This window comes from Terrapene carolina, unplaced genomic scaffold, assembly GCF_002925995.2.
Source record: "Terrapene carolina triunguis isolate 2854851 unplaced genomic scaffold, T_m_triunguis-2.0 Scaffold66, whole genome shotgun sequence".
In the NCBI taxonomy this organism is placed as follows: domain Eukaryota; kingdom Metazoa; phylum Chordata; order Testudines; family Emydidae; genus Terrapene; species Terrapene triunguis.
Window position 1 is genome coordinate 44,473,172 of NW_020664417.1, and position 20,005 is coordinate 44,493,176.

At 42.2% G+C, this 20,005-nt stretch overlaps 1 protein-coding gene across 1 annotated transcript; it reads right to left on the reverse strand.

The window, feature by feature from the left end:
- Positions 1-2,489: 2,489 nt before the first annotated feature.
- CCDC110 (coiled-coil domain containing 110) lies at positions 2,490-13,952 on the reverse strand. Its single transcript, XM_024219247.2, has 6 exons — positions 13,931-13,952; positions 13,740-13,844; positions 12,048-12,100; positions 11,331-11,396; positions 6,148-6,258; positions 2,490-5,104 (listed from the first exon to the last, which is right to left on the reverse strand). The coding sequence occupies exons 1-6, from the start codon at positions 13,950-13,952 to the stop codon at positions 2,909-2,911; spliced, it is 2,553 nt and encodes an 850-aa protein (XP_024075015.2). The 3' UTR covers positions 2,490-2,908.
- Positions 13,953-20,005: the final 6,053 nt, after the last annotated feature.

Genomic DNA, 20,005 nt, shown 5'->3' on the forward strand with positions numbered 1-20,005 from the left:
ACTGCTGCCCCATCCAACCACCCCTTCTCTCTGTCCCCTGACTGCCCTGGGAACCCCCACCCCTGACTGTCCCCCGCCGCCCCATCCAACCCCTCCTCTCATTCCTGACTGCCCCCCCGGGACCCACGCCCCCATTCAACCCCCCTGTTCCCCGCCCTCTGACCGCCCCGACCCCTATTCACACTCCCACCCCCTGCCCTCTATCCAACTTCCCCACTCTCTGCCCCCTTACCACGCTGCCTGGAGCACTGGTGGCTGGCGGTGCTACAACCGCACCGCCCGGCTGGAGCCAGCCACGCTGTCGCCACCGCGCAGACAGAGCACCGGGTCAGGCCGGGCTCTGCAGCTGCGCTGCCCCAGAAGCTCGCAGCCCTGCCGTCCAGAGCATTGCGCCGATGGAGGAGCAAGCTGAGGCTGCGGGGGAGGGGCCGGGGATAGCCTCCCCAGCCAGGACCTCAGGGCCCGGGCAGGAGGGTCCCGCAGGCCAGATGTGGCCCACAAGCCATAGTTTTCCCACCTCTGGTCTAGACCATGCTGGTGTGCACTAGACTAGAGAACCTTTAGTTTCAAACAGCACTACATTAAAGTGCACCAGCAGGGTCTGCACGGACCAATTAATGCACTCTATAGGGTTGTGATTTCTAAAGCGCACTGCCATGTTGTGCGCTTTAGAAATCACAACCCTATAGAGTGCATTACCCTACCATATAAACAAGACAAGCATTTTAATCCACTTCTTAGTCATTCATTAATTAACTGTACTAGTATTGTATATAAATAAAAGGAATGCTAAAATATATTTATAGTATAGTATTATATATCAGGTATATAAATGCTCTTTTCTCACATTCAGCTCCAAATATTGGGGTGTGGTGGTGGCAACGAACACTTATCTCTAATGGAATTCTCTGAACAGGGATTTTTCTGAACAGGCAATTTCCTCTATACACCATTAGATTTGCACAACATTCAAAGTTTTGAATCATGGGGAAAGTCAGGGTAAATGACACACTGGGTTAGTGTACTAGCTTTTCACCTCTGGAAGCCTAAGTTCAGAGTCTTTGATTTAGGTTACCATTATTAGTAGTATCTATATTACAGTTGTGCCCAGCGGTGCCAATCAAGACAGGGATTCATTGTGCTGTACAAACAAATAATAAGATAGTCCCTACTCTGAGAAGCTTACAATGTGAGTGAATGTAACATTCGTCCTTTAGTCCTCAGTTGTCCATCACACCGTTTGAAATGAGTAGCAATCTCTGCACAAGTGGTCCAGACTAGAATAGCAGGTGTGTTGCTGGTCAGGGTTAAGCTGTGGTAATTGAATTGTATTATGATGTTTGTACAGCACCTGCTTACACTAGACCTTGCTCAGGACAGATTTGTTAATTTCTCATTTTCTTGGGAAGTAAATCTACTCACACACATACAAAAAGAGTCACTATATCTCTTGATACATCTACTGAACATTAGGTGCCTTCTCTCTCATTTCTGTGCTCTGTGGTAGATGGAAACAAATGAGTGCCACTTGCACTACATGAGGAAAAAGTATGGTGAATATGAGTCTCTGGAGGGAATTGACAGGACTCCAGTTTCTAGTTACCTTGCTTTATTTTTCATTCAGGGATTTATTTCATAGAACCCTATTTATTGGTGACTAAAAATAATCCCTCAAAAAATAAGGTGTAGTGGGCTAAGAATGTAAACTACAGTCCTCCCATCCAGGCTGTAGAGTCACTACTACACAGAGACTACTTCAGCCCCATAGCTGAAATAGCCAATGAGAGGTATTTTTGTGATGCAATTCCCTCTCTCAACTCCATGGGCTATGGTAACAGGAATATCCATGCAGTAATGGAATCCCACAGGCCCCCTCCCTTCTCCCTACATATCTATGGCCCTCTCTTGGCATATATCTGCAGCAGGAAAATGAAATTTGCTAGCAAATGTGTCAAGACATATTTGAACTAAAACATTTAAAAAAACCATTAGAATCTGGTGTAAACAATGCAATTGCTATTTAAAAATGATAGTTGGTTATCGTTAACCATAAAGCAAGACTGGATATCTTTCTAAACCATATGTTCAGATGGGTATATAATTTAAATTCAAATCCTTGGGCTCAATGCAGGAATAACTGGGTGAAATGCTCTGGGCTGTGTTAGGCAGTTTGCCTGACTGAAAGATTACAAAATCAAGGGGGGCAGATCCTCAACTGGGGTAAATTCTGATAGCTCCATTAACTTCAGTGGAGCTGTGACAATTTACATCTGCTGAGGATCTGCCCATATGAATCTATAAAATACAGCCAAGGGTCAAGTGTTCAGAAAAGCATACGGGAAATTTCATATTGTGAAACTTCAAACAAAAAGGAGCATTTGTTGAAGCGACAACTGAAAACTGAAATAAGTGAACAGCAGAATTTTTAATTGGTTTAAAAGAAAGAATGTTTATTATAATTTCTCTGAAGCAAGACTGTTGCAGTTTAACTGGAATTGCCTGGAAAAGAAAGACAGTTTTCTTTAAAAAATAGTGGGAGTAATTCCTTTTAAGAGATACTTCAGGACAATTAAAAAAAACCAAGCACAACGTATCACTCTCAAGGTTCAATCCAGAGCTCATTAAAGTAAATGAAGTATGCCTTCAATAGGCTTTGGATCAGGGTCTCCTTGAGGTTTTGTTTTATTATAATAAAAATCATGTCTGTATTATGTAGAATCTCTTTTTTTTGGAAATAAAAAATTCTTAAATTAAGCAACCAAGACTTAAACTGCTTCAGGCTTAAAAAAACCCAAAACACCTAGAGTTTTCCTAAGCAGGGAATTCAAACCAATGTACAGCGTGGTAATGGTTTTGGTAAGTAATTTACCTAAAAAGTTAATTGGTGCTCAAACTGGGTAAATTAAAATTAAAACAACACTTGTGCAGTAAGATGTTGCGAAGTACAGCACATACCTTGTGGATTGCATTCTAAAGCTGTATACCTGTAATCAGAAATTTCTTCACATATTTCAGTGGAATACGTGGAGTGATATTTTTCCTTGCCTGAAATGTAACTGTGTTTATGCTGCTCATTAACCAGAATAGTAATTTGGTCCCTTAGATTAACATAATCCTTATGGAGATGGCGAAATTCAAACTGCAATACATCCCTTTCATTTTCTATCGTCCGCAGATGGTTTTCCATTAGTAAACGGTCTTCATTCAATGTTCTGATGTTATTTTCATATTTGTAAGTATCTTGTTTACATTCCTGCAGGTTTTTTTTAAGAACCTGATTGTCCTCTGTGATATTTGCCACCACTGTTGATAAATTCTCCCATTCTCTGTTCATATTCAACAAGTTAGTCTTCAAAATATCCCTTTCTGCTTTTGTATTTTGAAGTTCGGTCAAGAGTTTCTCCTCTGTGTAAGCTTTATCTGACTGGACCTTCTCAAGAGCCTTCTGCATTGTTTGTCTAGCATTAGCACATTCTTGCAATGTCATTTCAAGATCAAGCTTTTTGTCTTTAAGTGATTGCATTATGTGAAGAAGAGTCTCCTGTTCAGAGTTCGTTACATTTTCTTTTTCTTTCAGTTGTCGTATTTCAATCTGATTTTTTTCAAGTTCTTTTTCAAGTGAGTTATTTTCTTTTGCAAGCTGGGATGTTTTTATCTCTAGTTTCTGATTTGCTTCTTGCAACACTGAAGATTCCTTTTGCAAAGATTCTAGTTCCACAAAAAGCCTATCTTTTTCACTGATAACAGCAATCATATTTTCTTGTGCGTTCTGGTTATTAATTTTGAAGTCATCTAATGCTTGCATCATACATTGGTTTTCAGTACAGAGTTGACTCCTCTCTCCCTCAAGAGTTTTCTTTTGGTCTTGAAGTTCTTTGCATTTCTTTAACAACTTTTTCACTTCTTTAATACATTCTTTGCTGTCTCCTTCTGATTTAACTAACCTGACATGCATGCTTTTCTTTTCTTCAACTAAATCTTTAATTTGCTTCTCATACTGTGAATTTCTCTCTCTTAGAGACCTTATGATAACAGTAAGAGGTTTCATTTTTGACTTGAGAGTTACATTTTCATTCTCAAGTTCCATCACTTTCTTTTGCAAGTGTTTAGAATCTTTCAGGGAATTTTGTAACTCTTCCATTTTTGCAGTGTACTCATCAGCTCTGATTTCATAGAAGTTCTGATTTCCAAGCTTTAGTAAGCTTTGATTTATGATTTGCAGCTGCTTTTCTTTTTCTTTCTGTAGTTTCTCTATGTGATCGAACATTAGTAATTTATCTTTTACTGTTTTAGAAATGACATTTAACTGGAACGTGCCAACACCACTGTCAGTGCTATGCAATTCTTTGTTTTTCTTCTTGGTTTCACTTTCTGTTTGTGTACTGCATGTAGTTATATGTGAAGAATTCTGTGAGCTGTCACATTCAGAGTCTTTATTAAATTCTTGACCAAGACTCAGATTATTTCCTTTAAGGGAAACCAGAGCAACATGCAAACTGTCTACCGATTCCTCAGATTTTGAAATTTTCCTTGATTTTAAGTCCACATGTAATTTCTCTCTAGATAAAAAAAGAGCAGATTTTTCTTGGTCTTGTTCTGACATATCATCAAAAACATTACTTTGACTACAGGAAATATTCTGATGTCCAGATGCATGTGCTAGTTCCTGTTCATGAGACTTTTGAAGTTCTTCTTTTAATGGCTTGATAGAATAGCTAAAGTTGTCTATTAAATGAAGTCCATCACTATATTTGAGAAGAGGCACAAGAGCTTTAGATTCATCCAAAATTACTTTCTCATTAGGAGGCACCATACTTTCAGCCTCCAAATTAGTACAAGGTAGAAAACATTCATATTTGGCATAATCCTTCAATTTATAATCATTTTTTAGAGCAATCATAGTTTTGTTTTTAATTGGTTCTACTGAGTTTTCAATCTTTCCAGTTGTTACAGCTTTTAATGAAATCTGATGTGAAATATTTACATCACTGACCACATTTCCAAAGATAGTATTAGAATTTGCTTCCACAGATTGAGTGGTACAGAGTTTCTTATCAAGATGAAATTTCTTCTTAGACAATGGTGTTTCTGGACTCCCTGTAGGCTACAAAAACCAATAACAATCATGCTATAATGGCTATAGTTTTTCACAATACTGGAGGCACAAGACAACAAATTTGTTGTAAAGTCTATGTATCATGCAAAAAAGAGATTTTATCTGCCAACACAATCTTTCCTTATGTCTAACATAAGGAAAAACATATTGAGACTGTTAATCTTTCCAAGAGAATTGGAAAGGGGAGATCACAACACTCCAACAAATTTAAGAAATTGTATCGTGGGCCCCATTTCATTTGTCAGAGTCTTCTGTTTTCTCTCTGAAGCCTACTAACGCTGCATACAATACTTAACCATTTTTCCAGAAAGCAAAGCATCCTATTAGCTATGGAGAGGAACACTATTTTAGAAAAGGCCTGTTCCACAGCACAGGGAGTCAATACATCTTTTTACTGACTTCACTGCACTCTGGATCAGGCCCAAAGTGCTGACTAAGCATGTTGAGTCTTCTATGAACATTTGCAGCAGGGGAAAGACAAGCTAATGGCCAAATCTTACACAACTAGTCCCACTGAATTCAATGGGACTACTCAAGTATGGCAAACAGGACTTGGTGCTATATCTGTGTTAAAAAATATGTTGTTTACTCAGCACTTCACAGGAGTGAGACAAACTCTGCCCTCAGACACACATACAAAACCCCCATTGCATTCAATAGGAGCTGTTCCCTTAATACAATCCAAAGCTTTAGCATAGTTTGGAGGCCCTGGTTGAAATCTTATTTACAGTAGAAAAGGAACAGTGCTTTAACCATGTTGGGGGGGCAATCTTCTTGTTATTAGGTCCCCCAACATGACTGTTTTTGTAGACTTCAATTAGTGTTCTCTTAAGATAGAATTATGGTGAACTTGTACTATAAATAAGACCATTACTTATGTTAGGAAGGAAATTACCATGGGCATGTTTTGTGCCCAGAATTTCCCTTTGCTTTGATTATGTTTTACAGAAAACATACAGTTCTCAGGAACAGCAATCCAACAAAATATTTTAATGTACAACTCAGCTGCGGGTAAGGATTAAGTAACATACCATAACCATCTCAGGAGGTGTGCTGGTCATCAGAAGCTTGTCTGGGCTACACTGTGGAGTTTTGACGTCAATTATATTTTTATTCAGTATCTCACTGATTTCAGATTGTACCTGAAAAAGATATATGGAGACTGTTCATCTTTCAAAGACATCTACAGAAAAGCATAGAATCATATAATCACAGAAATGTAGGACTGGAAGGGATATTGACAGGTCATCTTGCCCAATGCCCTGCATGGAGGCAGGACTAAATATTATCTAAACCAGGGTTTCTCAACCTGGGGGTCAGGACAGGGTCATAGAATCATAGAATATCAGGGTTGGAAGGGACCTCAAGAGGTCATCTAGTCCAACCCCCTGCTCAAAGCAGGACCAATTCCCAACTAAATCATCCCAGCCAGGGCTTTGTCAAGCCGGGCCTTAAAAACCTCCAAGGAAGGAGACTCCACCACCTCCCTAGGTAATGCATTCCAGTGCTTCACCACCCTCCTAGTGAAATAGTGTTTCCTAATATCCAACCTGGACCTCCCCCACTGCAACTTGAGACCATTGCTCCTTGTTCTGTCATCTGCCACCACTGAGAACAGCTGAGCTCCATCCTCTTTGGAACCCCCCTTCAGGTAGTTGAAGGCTGCTATCAAATCCCCCCTCATTCTTCTCTTCTGGAGACTAAACAATCCCAGTTCCCTCAGCCTCTCCTCATAAGTCATGTGCTCCAGACCCCTAATCATTTTTGTTGCCCTCCGCTGGACTCTTTCCAATTTTTCCACATCCTTCTTGTAGTGTGGGGCCCAAAATTGGACACAGTATTCCAGATGAGGCCTCACCAATGTCGAATAAAGGAGAACGATCACGTTCCTCGATCTGCTGGCAATGCCCCTACTTATACAGCCCAAAATGCCGTTAGCCTTCTTGTCAACAAGAGCACACTGTTGACTCATATCCAGCTTCTCGTCCACTGTGACCCCTAGGTCCTTTTCTGCAGAACTGCTACCTAGCCATTCGGTCCCTAGTCTGTAGCAGTGCATGGGATTCTTCCGTCCTAAGTGCAGGACTCTGCACTTATCCTTGTTGAACCTCATCAGGTTTTTTTTGGCCCAATCCTCTAATTTGTCTAGGTCCCTCTGTATCCGATCCCTACCCTCTAGTGTATCTACCATGCCTCCTAGTTTAGTGTCATCTGCAAACTTGCTGAGAGTGCAGTCCACACCATCCTCCAGATCATTAATAAAGATATTAAACAAAACCGGCCCCAGGACCGACCCTTGGGGCACTCCGCTTGAAACCGGCTGCCAACTAGACATGGAGCCATTGATCACTACCCGTTGAGCCTGACGATCTAGCCAGCTTTCTAACCACCTTACAGTCCATTCATCCCGCCCATACTTCTTTAACTTGGCGGCAAGAATACTGTGGGAGACTGTATCAAAAGCTTTGCTAAAGTCAAGGAATAACACATCCACTGCTTTCCCCTCATCCACAGAGCCAGTTATCTCATCATAGAAGGCAATTAGGTTAGTCAGGCACGACTTCCCCTTGGTGAATCCATGCTGACTGTTCCTGATCACTTTCCTCTCCTCTAAGTGTTTCATAATTGATTCCTTGAGGACCTGTTCCATGATTTTTCCAGGGACTGAGGTGAGGCTGACTGGCCTGTAGTTCCCCGGATCCTCCTTCTTCCCTTTTTTAAAGATGGGCACTACATTAGCCTTTTTCCAGTCATCCGGGACCTCCCCCGATCGCCATGAGTTTTCAAAAATAATGGCTAACGGCTCTGCAATCTCATCCGCCAACTCCTTTAGCACCCTCGGATGCAGCGCATCCGGCCCCATGGACTTGTGCACGTCCAGTTTTTCTAAATAGTCCCGAACCACTTCTTTCTCCACAGAGGGCTGGTCACCTTCTCCCCATATTGTGCTGCCCAGTGCAGCAGTCTGGGAGCTGACCTTGTTCGTGAAGACAGAGGCAAAAAAAGCATTGAGTACATTAGCTTTTTCCACATCCTCGGTCACTAGGTTGCCTCCCTCATTCAGTAAGGGGCCCACACTTTCCTTGACTTTCTTCTTGTTGCTAACATAGCTGAAGAAACCTTTCTTGTTACTCTTAACATCTCTTGCTAGCTGCAACTCCAAGTGTGATTTGGCCTTCCTGATTTCATTCCTGCATGCCTGAGCACCAGAATGTTTCAAAGGGTTGCGTGGCAGCTCCTGTGCTGGCTGGGCTCGCCTCCCTGGTCCAGGCACTGCAACCTCTGGGGACCCAGTGCCCAGCCGTCATGACGACGGGAATCCAGGTAGGCCAAATTTGAATGAGTGGCACTGCAACCCCATGAGCCATGTCACAGTTCCACTCACACAAATTTGGTCCAGTCAGAGGGGCGGGGGCCAAACCGGAGCGGCACTGCAACCTGTGGCGGAGAGCCAAGCCCAACCAGCCCCACAGCACAAGAGCTGCAGGAGCCGCCACTGTGGGGTAAGTGCCCGCCAGGATCCGACCAAAATCCGCCAGGATCTGACCAAAATCACCCCAGGGCCTCCACCCTCAGTCTATTTACTGGTGGTGACACTCTGTACTTCAAAGCAGCACTGGAACCCCCATATTCACCACTGTCATATAATTATGATATGTTTTATATAAAGTATGCCTTGTGAAGTATCATTTTAAAAGTCTTGATCTGTTGAATATTAATATCCTGTTGGATTGTATGTGCTATCATTGTATGTGAAGTTATGAAGTTTTGCTACATGTGTGTTACTGAAATATGTTGTGAGGTTGTGAACACCCACAACCAGCCTTTCAGGTACAACAATGGAGTAGCCAGTTACGCTGATGTCCGATTAAAGGGAATCCACACTCCCAACAACCATCCCAGAAGACTTCTCAGAGAGAGCATGTATACAATGGAGATCGCTTGACCCATGTCATAGCAAAAGATCTTTCCAGCAAGCTGGAAGAAACTATAAAGGAGGGGATGTGACATCATGACTTGGCCCCACTCCCACCACAACTCAACACTGGAAACACATCTGAAGGACAAAGACTTTGAACTAGGGAGGGTCGTCCCAGGCTGTGTATTAAGGAACGATACCATCTGTAAGGGTGAGACACTGCTTGATTCAAATACTGTTTAGTTTATAGAATTCAGACTGCAAATTTAATTTAATTTCTTAGGTAATTTCTTAGGTAACCAACACTCCAGTTGAGGCCTTATTAGTGCTGAGTAGAGTGGAAGAATTACTTCTTGTGTCTTACTTACAACATTCCTGCTAATACGTCCCAGAATGATGCAAAAAAAGTGAACAACAGTCAGGGGCGGCACCAGGCACCAGCGCAGCAAGCGCGTGCCTGGGGCGGCAAACCGCGGGGGGCGGCCTGCCGGTGGTGTGCCTGCGGAAGGTCTGCCGGTCCTGCAGTTTTGGCGGCAATTTGGCGGCGGTTACGCCGAAGCTGCGGGACCAGCAGATCACCCACAGAAATGCTGCTGAATCCGCGTGACTGTGGACCCCCCGCAGGCATGCCGCCGAAGGCCGCCTGACTGCTGTGCTTGGGGCGGCAAAAAACATAGAGCCGCCCCTGACAACAGTATTATATTGTTGACTCATATTTAGTTTGTGATCCACTTAAACCCCCAAATCCTTTTCTGCAGCATTCCTTCCTAGGCAGTCATTTCCCCTTTTTGTATTTGTACAACTGATTAGTCCTTCCTAAGTATAGTACTTTGCATTTGTCTTGAATTTCATCCTATTTATTTCAGACCATTTCTCCTGTGTGTCAAGATCATTTTGAAGTTTAATCCTGTCCTCTGAGGTCCTTGCAACTCCTCCTAGCTTTGTATCTTCCACAAACTTTATAAATGTATTCTCTATGCCATTATCCAAATGATTTATGAAGATATTGAACAGAACTAGACCCAGGACAGATCCCTGCGAGACCCTACTCGATATGCCCTTCCAATTTGATTGCAAAACATTGATAACTACTCTGTGAGTATGCTTTTTCAAACAGTTGTGCACAGCACACCCACCTTATAATAGGTTCATCTGGGCAATATTTCTCTAGTTTGTTTATGAGGATGTCATGTGAGAGAGTGTCAAAAGCCTTACTAAAGGCAAGATCTATCACATCTACTGCTTCCCCCTATCTACAAGGCTTGTTTCCCTGTGAAAGAAGGATATTAGCTTGGTCTGACATGATTTGTTCTTGACAATCCATGTTGACTGTTACTTATCACCTTTCTGTATACGCAGAAATATTTCATTTTCGGAAGAGACACAGTTGATAAAGGATTACTCTCTCCACATGAAAACAAGACTAGATGGCTAAGCTCATCTTTTCCCCAGGCATATGCAAATGGATGGCAGGGACAGGGATTAGTAGTTCCACTATCAAAGACAGTGTATAAAGTTAAGTATATGATCAGTTCTTTGCAGCACCATGACCTTATTTTTTTACACTAGAAAGTGAGTTGAAAAAGGGCAGAACACTGTTCCTGAAATGGTAGCCTAGCATTTTTGGGTAAGTGGTGTTTTAAAAGTATGGGCCAAATTCTGCTCTCTCTTAGACTGATCAGGAATAACTCCTTTGAAGTCAGTGGAGTTACTTCAGATTTAAACCACTGTGAGAGAAGACTTTGGCCCCCTCTCTTTTTTCTAATTCAGCTCCTTTTCCCTTGCAATACTGGCTGTTTTGAGGTCCTCCTTGGCACTGTGATTGGTGCAGTGCAAGAATCTAGATAGAATGTATAGAATAAACTACCTTATGAATTATTTTATTGTATGTTGAGTAGCAGATAAAATACATATTTAACATGCACGGTAAGCTAAATATAGCTTTAATAAGCTAAGTAACTGTAATGTTCTTTTAAATTGTGTATAATAAAAACAGGATCCTGATTCTTAGGATAAAATATATTTCAGCTATTGGCAATACCAACAGCTTAAATGGTCATGTCTATTCATTTTATAAGAATTAGGAAATTCATTTTCAGAGAATCAGCAATTTGATTTTTAACACAGACTACAGTATTAACAGAGCTATTGGTTTGTTTAATCAAGTTTTGTGCAAAATAAAGTTGTTTGGTTTGAGACTTTTGTTAAGATACCCAGGTCAGTACCTAAAAAGTTGGTGTAGGAGATTGTTGGGTTTTTCCTTTTATTTTAGGAATACTTAACTTCTGCTCTTACCATATTAACATTCAGCAGAGTCTGTTGCCGAAGTGCCTGAAATGATTTCAGCTGCTGTTGAAGAATCTAAATTTGTAAAATGAATAATAGAAAGCTGTGAGGTTTGTACAGATTGAGATGAGTTAGAACAATTCTCTTTATTATACTTGCATTTTCCCTTTCAGTTCTAGATTGCCAGTTTGGACCCAGCCTCACGGACTAGCGAGAGAAAGTTTTTACTGTCCAATGGCTATTTAGTGGCTTATCTGAAATGAATTGGGAGTTTCCAACACCTTTCCTATTCAGATTCCTTTTTTAAAAAGAATTCCTGTGTGAATGAATCTGAACTGGATCACAAGCACTCACAAACACAATGAATGCATGAGCTAGAGCAATGAGTATAAGTTGGGCAAAAACGTTCCTAATTTGCACACAGTTTGCTTAGGAAGCATGTTCCCAACTAGTGGAAGAGGGGGAAAAAGGAGGTAAGAGACATTTTATGGACATAGTCAAATAAATCAGGTTAAAAAAGGTACAAAACTTGTTTATAATTAAAAGAAAACTGCAGTTGAAAAGATATTTAGTGGCAAACTACATGGCCTCAGACTACATCTGCAAATTGGTCTTCCTGCTGGAAACTTTAGCACTATATACAGTTATGGATGTAGTGAAACAATCAGTTTAGTTATTAAGCTTCAAAAATGTTTTGTGCTAATAATTTGGATCAAATTAGCATACTTTTAGTGCCGATTGCGGTTGGATTTGACTTTCTGTTCCTGATGTATAATTATCTGAAAAATAAAAGCATCAAACCCTACAGTTATAGTATCTATAATTCACAGGCAGAAACCTTAAATGTCTAGTAAGAGAGCAATGAGAGAGAGAGAGAAATCAGCTCTGCACTGGTGCTCAAACTGGGGAGGAGGGGGAAAAGCTTGTTCCTTCCCTATCCTGGCACCTGCTGATGATTTAATGATTCTCAGCCTTTGGATGGGCAGAGGATGATTCTCCCTTCCAAGCCCACCCCATTCAAATGGTGAGATACCGTCCCCAGAGCACACCATGCTAACTTAACTTTCTCTTGAAAAAGCTAACAAGTGTGTTTGTTAGTGTTGCCAACTCTCATGATTTTGTTTTGAGTCTCATGATAATTATTATTTTCCTTAAAGCCCTGGCTCCTGTAGTCAAGTGGATATGTGATGATTTCAGCCTTTATTCCTAAAGAAAAAGTAAGTTTCTAGCCTTTGTGGCTGTGGAGAAAGCTTCAAAATATGACCCAAGTGTACTCTAAAGGCTCAAAAAGCAGAAGGCAAATAAAAAGAACACCAAATCTATTATTTTTACATAAGCTCATGATTTTTGGTGAGCCTGACTCATGATTTTTTAACATTTGGGGTTGCAGTATTGGTGTTAGCTTACTCTTGGGGGACCCTTCATCCTATTGCATGTGGCCAAGTGAGAGCACTAGGCAGCAGAAGAATGAAGCGGGGCCAAAACCATTGTTTTAATCAGGAGAGTGTGCCTTTAGGCCCTTGCCTGTTTCATTCTAGTCCAGTGGTTTTCAACCTCTGGTACTATGGAGCCCGTGGGGGTCCACAGACGTCCGTACCTGCATTCAAAATTTTTTAGGGGTAAGCAAATGAAAAAAGGTTGAAAACCACTGCTCTAGTTCATGAGGAATGTCACTTAAAAACATGCTTCTGAGAACTTGGCTGCTAACTTATGACTTGCTTTTCATTTGCACCTAAACACCATGAGTTCCTCCAGTCTTTCAGCACAGGGTCCCCATCAATTTGTGAGGAATTTAAGCTTTTGTTACAAAAAATAATTCTAGGTTGTGAAGAACACTTTATGACTGCCCCACATGTAGCAATGCCTTCCTGGGTATGCAGGCAGCTTGGGACGCTAGCAGGGAGAGGTGTGAACTGCTCCTATTCATCTCACTGGTGTGTTAACTCTGAAGACCAGTGATGACAATTTAAATGGCAACACTGTTAATTGTTTCACTACTGCCCATTTTGGCAGAAAGACCCAGTGCTCCATCACTCATCCCCATAACGTGACTCCTCTGCACATCCTCTGATGCAGGAGCTGCTCCTGGCCTCTCTCCACTGGCCTGGCTTTGCTGGCACCTGGGGTTGTTCATTACACAGCAGCCTCTGCCTTATTATCTGGGGTGAGGCTGCCACATGTCCCCAGGTTCAGGGGTTGATCCCCATTTGCCTCAAGCTGGCTGTGGGCATTCAAGGAGCCATGAATATATTTGTGGTGTTAGAGCAGGGTGCTGAGATGTCATCACTCTGCGAGGATGCAATGACATCACACCACATCACTCTGCGAGGATGCAATGACATCACACCACATCATGGTGCCCCCCTAGGGGCAGATGCCAATGGGGACCCTGCATTTTGGGCAGAGGGGGAATCTTACCCGGTCCTGCCTCCTCGCAGCTGGCCAGGGCCCCGGAGACGGAGATCGGCAGGGGGTCCGTCTCCTGCCCCCTGCTCCCGCCGCTGCTGTCCCCGCAGTCCTTCCCTGCAACGCAAACAGAATCATCATCCTCTGTAACTGTTTACGCCCGCCCGAGCAGTCCCCCGACCCGGCCTGCGCGTGTGACTCACTGTGTCCACCGCCTTGTCTCATCTTGTTCTGCGCCCGCCCGCACTTGCCTCTTCCCTTCTCACTGACCCGAACTGCCCAACCTGTTCTGCCTCCGTTCGCGTTGCCAGGTAACGGTTCTCCAGGAAGCGGAGGCGGTGCAAGACAGGCAGCCGTTGCTCCCTGCTCCCGACGCACGCGCGCCCCCTGGAGGCCATGAGACCCCCCGCCACGCGCCCCTCCAGCTGCTAGGAGCCTCGCGCCGCCTGGTGGCGCAAACTCCCCTGGAGCTTTCGGTTAGCCGCAGGCCGAAGGGAGGGAGCTCGCTGGCGGCGTCCGGCGGGTGGGGGGCAAGGGAGGATCCGGGTCTGTGCTCTGTTAACGGCCGTTTGTGGAGCGGAGGCAGGTAACTGTGTATGGCGCCCTGCACAGTGGGGGCTGGTGCAGGAAGAAACAGTGTGTGGGGATGGGCAGTCTGGGAATGCACAGAGAACAATCCAACGGTATTGCACTGAGCCCCTTTGGTGCAAAGTACATCCCCTGCCCTGCAAACCGTGCCCCCTCTCCAGTCGCTGGCAATTCCCCCTGCACCCAAACCTCACCCCTTAGCACGACCCCACTACTGCCAGCTCACCCCACAGCGGGTGCTTTCCTGAGAGCCCCAGCTGCTGCAATCAGGTCACAGCTTTCTTTAAAAGCCAGCAAGCTGCCAGCTCTCATGGTTCAGAGAAAAGCTTGACTGGGAACCCAAAAGGCTCCAGCCCCAGCCAAGAGGCAAAGTGAAAAGAACCCAAGAGCTATTATTTTGTAAATCTCATTATTTTTGTCGATAGTTTCATGATTTGCTGGGACTTGACTTGCAAACAATTGGAGTTGGCAATACTGCAACACACTGGGGCAAATGAAGATGTTTCTTTCTCTACACACACATGGGGATTTTCTCTTGCCCCATTGCCCCTGGTAAGTCTCTTCCCTTCCTCTGCCCAGGCCAACCACTGGAAAGCATACTGTCCTTGTACTTTTCATACATAATTTTTCACACCCTGTTGTTGATAATAAGCCCTGGGAAACTTAAAACAAATGTAATTCCTTGTCAGTTTCTTTATCTCCACTGCTGCTTCCTCACTGAACTGTTACCGCAGGCAGGCTTGCTTTAGCAGTGGTCAGTACTGAGACTGACTTAGTAATGCATGTTGTTGTTGTTGTTTTTTTTAAAAGAACTTAATCATATTTTATTTAAAGAAATAATTTAAGAAATTAATCTGAACTTTGATTCATTTTCCTATCTCTCTGCCTATTTAAGGATATTATATGGCTCCAATTACTGTAATATCTATGTGCCTCCCAGTCTTTAATGTATTTATCCTTACAACACCCTTGTGAGGTAGGGAAGTGTTATTGTCCCCATCTTACAAATGGGAGCTGAGGCACATGCCGGCTAAGTCCTGGATACTCAATGGCATTCAGGTGCCCAACTCCCACTGAGGATCAGGGCCTAACGGTATGTCTATATTGCAGCTGGGAGTGAGTTTTGCAGTACAGGTAGACAGAGTCACGCTAGCTGGGCTTGAACTCGTGCATTAAAAATAGCAGTGTGGATGGGGCTGTCAACCTACCATAGGTCTAAGTTCAGGTTACTAGTCTGAGGCTCTGCCAGAGGCACAATGCTGTTTTAACCCCAATAGCATGAGTCTGTCTGCTTGGGTTGGAAGGCTTGCTCCCTGCTGCAGTGTAGTAGACGTACCCTAAGTGACTTTCCCAAATGTCACTTTGGAAATATCTGGTGGAGCAGGGACTTAAACCCAGGTCTCCCAAGTCGTAGGCTATCACCATAAACACTGGACCATCCTTCCTCTCTCCTCACAAAAAATACCCCCAAACTAAAAAAAATCAATAGAACTGACAACATATATACCAAACACTGTTCATTCAATTGCTTTTGTTGTTTCCTAGTCACTAACCTTTATCTACATGTTTTCTACTTAAAGTCTGATCAATAACCCTTATTCACATGAATAACCTTTATTCTTGTAAGTAGTAGTCCTATTGAACTAAGAGACTACTCGTGATTAAATTACCCATGTGAATAAAGATGTCAGGATTAGGCTCTTAGACTGTAAATTCTTTGGGGCAGAGATATTCTTTTTACTTGTTTATAAGACATCTATCACACTTTTGATATTATATAGATAGGACACTTTTGTTGAAAAAACAGAAAATGGTTGATCAAGTCAATCAATATTCTACTATGAGGCAATTCTACCATAGTGGATGTATTCTAAATCTTACACTTTAGCCCATACATCAAATTTTAAATGTCTATATTTAACATCACAGTTTACATTACACAGATATTTAATATCTCACAGTTTACCTGAGATACTAAAGTTTTTTATGCCCAGTACTATATGTAAACCAGAAGTGTGTGTGGTAGAGTCTGTTATCTATAAACAAAATTCATCTTGAGGGTCCTGATTTCAAATTGCATGAAGTCATTTCCTTGGGGGAAGGAAAATGGTCTTAATGCATAAGGTTTTCATTTTTGGAGATATTAGAGAGGTTTTCAGTCTTTATACTGTGGCCCAATTTTTTGTTATATAATTTTCATTTACAAAGTTTGCCCATGTGTTCATGGCATCGGATGATTATATTTGAACAAAATTAAATAAATACAAAAAAATCTGGGAAAGTTGGAGATGATTACTGAGGGAGGGTCTGCAACTATGCTGTCACAAAGACAAAAAGAGCTCTCTGCTCTACAGGGACACTATCTCCAGATAACATTTGGATCATGACTCTCAATGTACACGAACTGAATAGCCATAATATTTGAGTTTCTCAGACTCTCCAAATAGTTCTAGTGTTTATGCAGAAGTACACCGTTAGTGAGCCCTTCGTACACCTGTCGATCGACAGCTGAAGAGTCTAATGGCTGGAGGTAGTCCAGCAGTATTACACAACAACAATAAAATGTAAATCCTATACTTAGATACCCACTATGAAGCCAGAAATAAATGTTTGTCATTTTCTTGGCCTCATAATTTTTTCTAAAGCTTTGGCCTATGATTGAGATCCAGGGCATAACGGAGCACTAAATATATCACAGTAGCTTCCTGTATAATTCTTATAGGAGAACAGAAAAGCTTTTCACCTACCAAGACCAGATTTCAGCATTCAGTGTTTCCCTTCAGCAGCTGAGGACGTCTTTAACATTAATGCAGAGGAAACAGAATCCTTAAATCAGATTTTGGCAACTAAGTAGAAAGAGAATTGATTTTTCAATCTTTTTAAAAATACACCTCTACCCCGATATAATGCTGTCCTCAGGAGCCAAAAAATCTTACCGCGTTATAGGTGAAACCACGTTATATTGAACTTGCTTTGATCCGCCGGAGCACCAGTCCCACCCCCCCGGAGCGCTGCTTTACTGCGTTATATCCAAATTCGTGTTATATTGGGTCGCATTATATTGGGGTAGAGGTGTATATTTATTTTATATTTAGAGTCATGTTCTCCACTTCGGGCCTCATCCCAAATAAAACCAATGACATTCCATTGTCTTCAGTGGAAATTTACACCAGCATAAGGGAGCTCAGAATAAGGTCCTTTTACTTTAGTGAGGGTTATGCTGGGTGTAACTGAAAGAAGAATTTGTCTCAAAAATTTCAGTTGCATCATACTACAGTGTTAGGGATTTTTTAAAATAAGGCATTTAATTCACCCTTAAACGGCAGCAGTAGATAAAATATTTCAATTTTGTGATAGACCTTATTTCAAGGGCAAATTATAATTAAAATATCCACCGCTCCTGTCAATTCAAGGAGACTACAAACCTTTTTAAAAGACCATTTTATAATATGAAATATCTGGGAAGAAGGAGAGGAGCCTATGCTGTCAAGCAATATGAAATAACAGGAAAGAAACCAAATTGCTTAGGCCAGTGGTTCCCAAACTTGTTTCTCCGCTTGTGCAGGGAAAGCCCCTGGCGGGCCGGGCCAGTTTGTTTACCTGCCGTGTCCTCAGGTTCAGCCGATCGTGGCTCCCAGTGGCCGCGGTTCGCTGCTCCAGGCCAATGGGAGCTGCTCGAAGCGGCGGCCAGTACGTCACTCAGCCCGTGCCGCTTCCAGAAGCTCCCATTGGCCTGGAGCAGCGAACCGCGGCTGCTGGGAGCCATGATCGACCAAACCTGCGGACGTGGCAGGTAAACAAACCGGCCCAGCTTGACAGGGGCTTTCCCTGCACAAGTGGCGGAACAAGTTTGGGAACCACTGGCTTAGGCTCATGACAGTGGTGGAATTCACTATCTTAATAATATAAAGAATAATGTGCAGGCTTAGTTGCTCCATGGTTCTTATATGAATGTGTTTGAATAATAGACATTCCCCAGAACATTTAAGTTTTATCATCAGCGAAGATGGTGACACACAAACCAGTTAAGTTCTCCCACTGATATAGAGGTTTACACATACACACTCCCTAATATTAGTGGGAGTCTGCATCTAAATCACAAGTGTATCAGTCAATAGGAGAATAAATCCCTTAGTATACTGCCAGTTTTAGATGATCCAAGACAGACGTTACAAATAAGAATATTAAGGACCCATTGTGAAGTACAGCAGTTACCTGGAAGAAGCCTCTTCATAAATTTAAGAAACATCTCTCCAATCTAGTCCATCCAAGAGGTGATGATGCGTCTGGTAGAACGATCTGAAAAGGGAATAGAGGGCCAGATTCTTAGCTGATGTGAATTGATGTAGTTCCATTGCCTGTTTACAACAGCAAATGGTCTGGCCTAGAGTATTTTATGAGGTTCCAAATCCATCGGCTTAGATATGAACATAAATAGTAGCATCTTATTGGATTCTTGAAAGACAAAAAGGCCTGTTAGATATTCTAAACCCATGTGTTCTGGTTAAATAAACTTTCAAAGCTCTAACAAGGTCAGCCTTGTAATACAAAATATAAGATTGAGAAATACAACAGCTTCCTAATGATATAGTACAAGTTAATCCCAAAGTTAACCTGAAAGGAGAAAGCATGAACATCCTGGTAGAGATAGTGTCCTCTCCTGATGTGTATGTAAGCTAAAATAAAGCCAATACAGTGGAACCCTGTTTATCCAATCTAAATGGAACCGGGGCCAGATTGGATAATCAGAAATTTGGATAATCAGGAGAATGGGCAAAGAGCTTTCTATCCATTATTTTAAGATGCAGAGTTGCTTTTAAACTAGCTGACCCCTGCTGGAAAAGCGTTAAAACATACTCCCCTTCTTATTTGGGTATCTACTTAACAGAATATACAAACCCCTAGTTCTTGCAAACAATGTTTTTTTCATTTATTAACAAGAAAATTAATGTGAGTTTTTAACAAGTTGTACAGGTATTGATATTTTTTTACACTCTTTACTCTTTAACCCTGAATATTATAGGGACCATTTATAACAGTATTTTTCAACCTTTTTGTTGCACTTTCCCGGGGCCCCACATCACAGTGGGTCCTGCAAAGCTAAATTACGTGCTTCAGCTCTGGTGGCAGGGCTCGGGCTGTCAGCTCTGGTCAGTGGGGCTTGGGCAGTCAGCTCCGTCTGGCGGGGCTCAGGCTGCCAGCTGCTGCGGGATTGAAATGTCAAATTCCAATATTCCTGTGTGTGCACTGGTGGTTTGGTTAATACGGAGAGCCAGATAATGGAGACTCAGATAAACGGGGTTCTACTGTACTTCGTTTTGCGGAGAATAACACATACCATGTGCAATTATAGATTCTGGCCTATGTTAAAAGTTCCCTTTATACTTCTCCAGCAGCAATAATAATAATTGTTACTTTCAGACTTCTTTTCAATAATTTTGCCAGCACTGCCACATGTTATGTTTTGTAAATACAGTAGGTGAACTTTTCAGACCAGAGAGGTATAAAATAGTATATCTGTATGGGATGAAAGGGTCCTGTTTTTTGGAGACAATGGAGTACAGTATTTTGAATGATCTTCTTGGATTCAAAGGAGTCATTTAACTATCCCTATTGGATCCTTCTCTTTATATGGGTGTATACACTATTTGAGATGGTTTAGTGACCCAGAAAAAATGAACTGAAATACC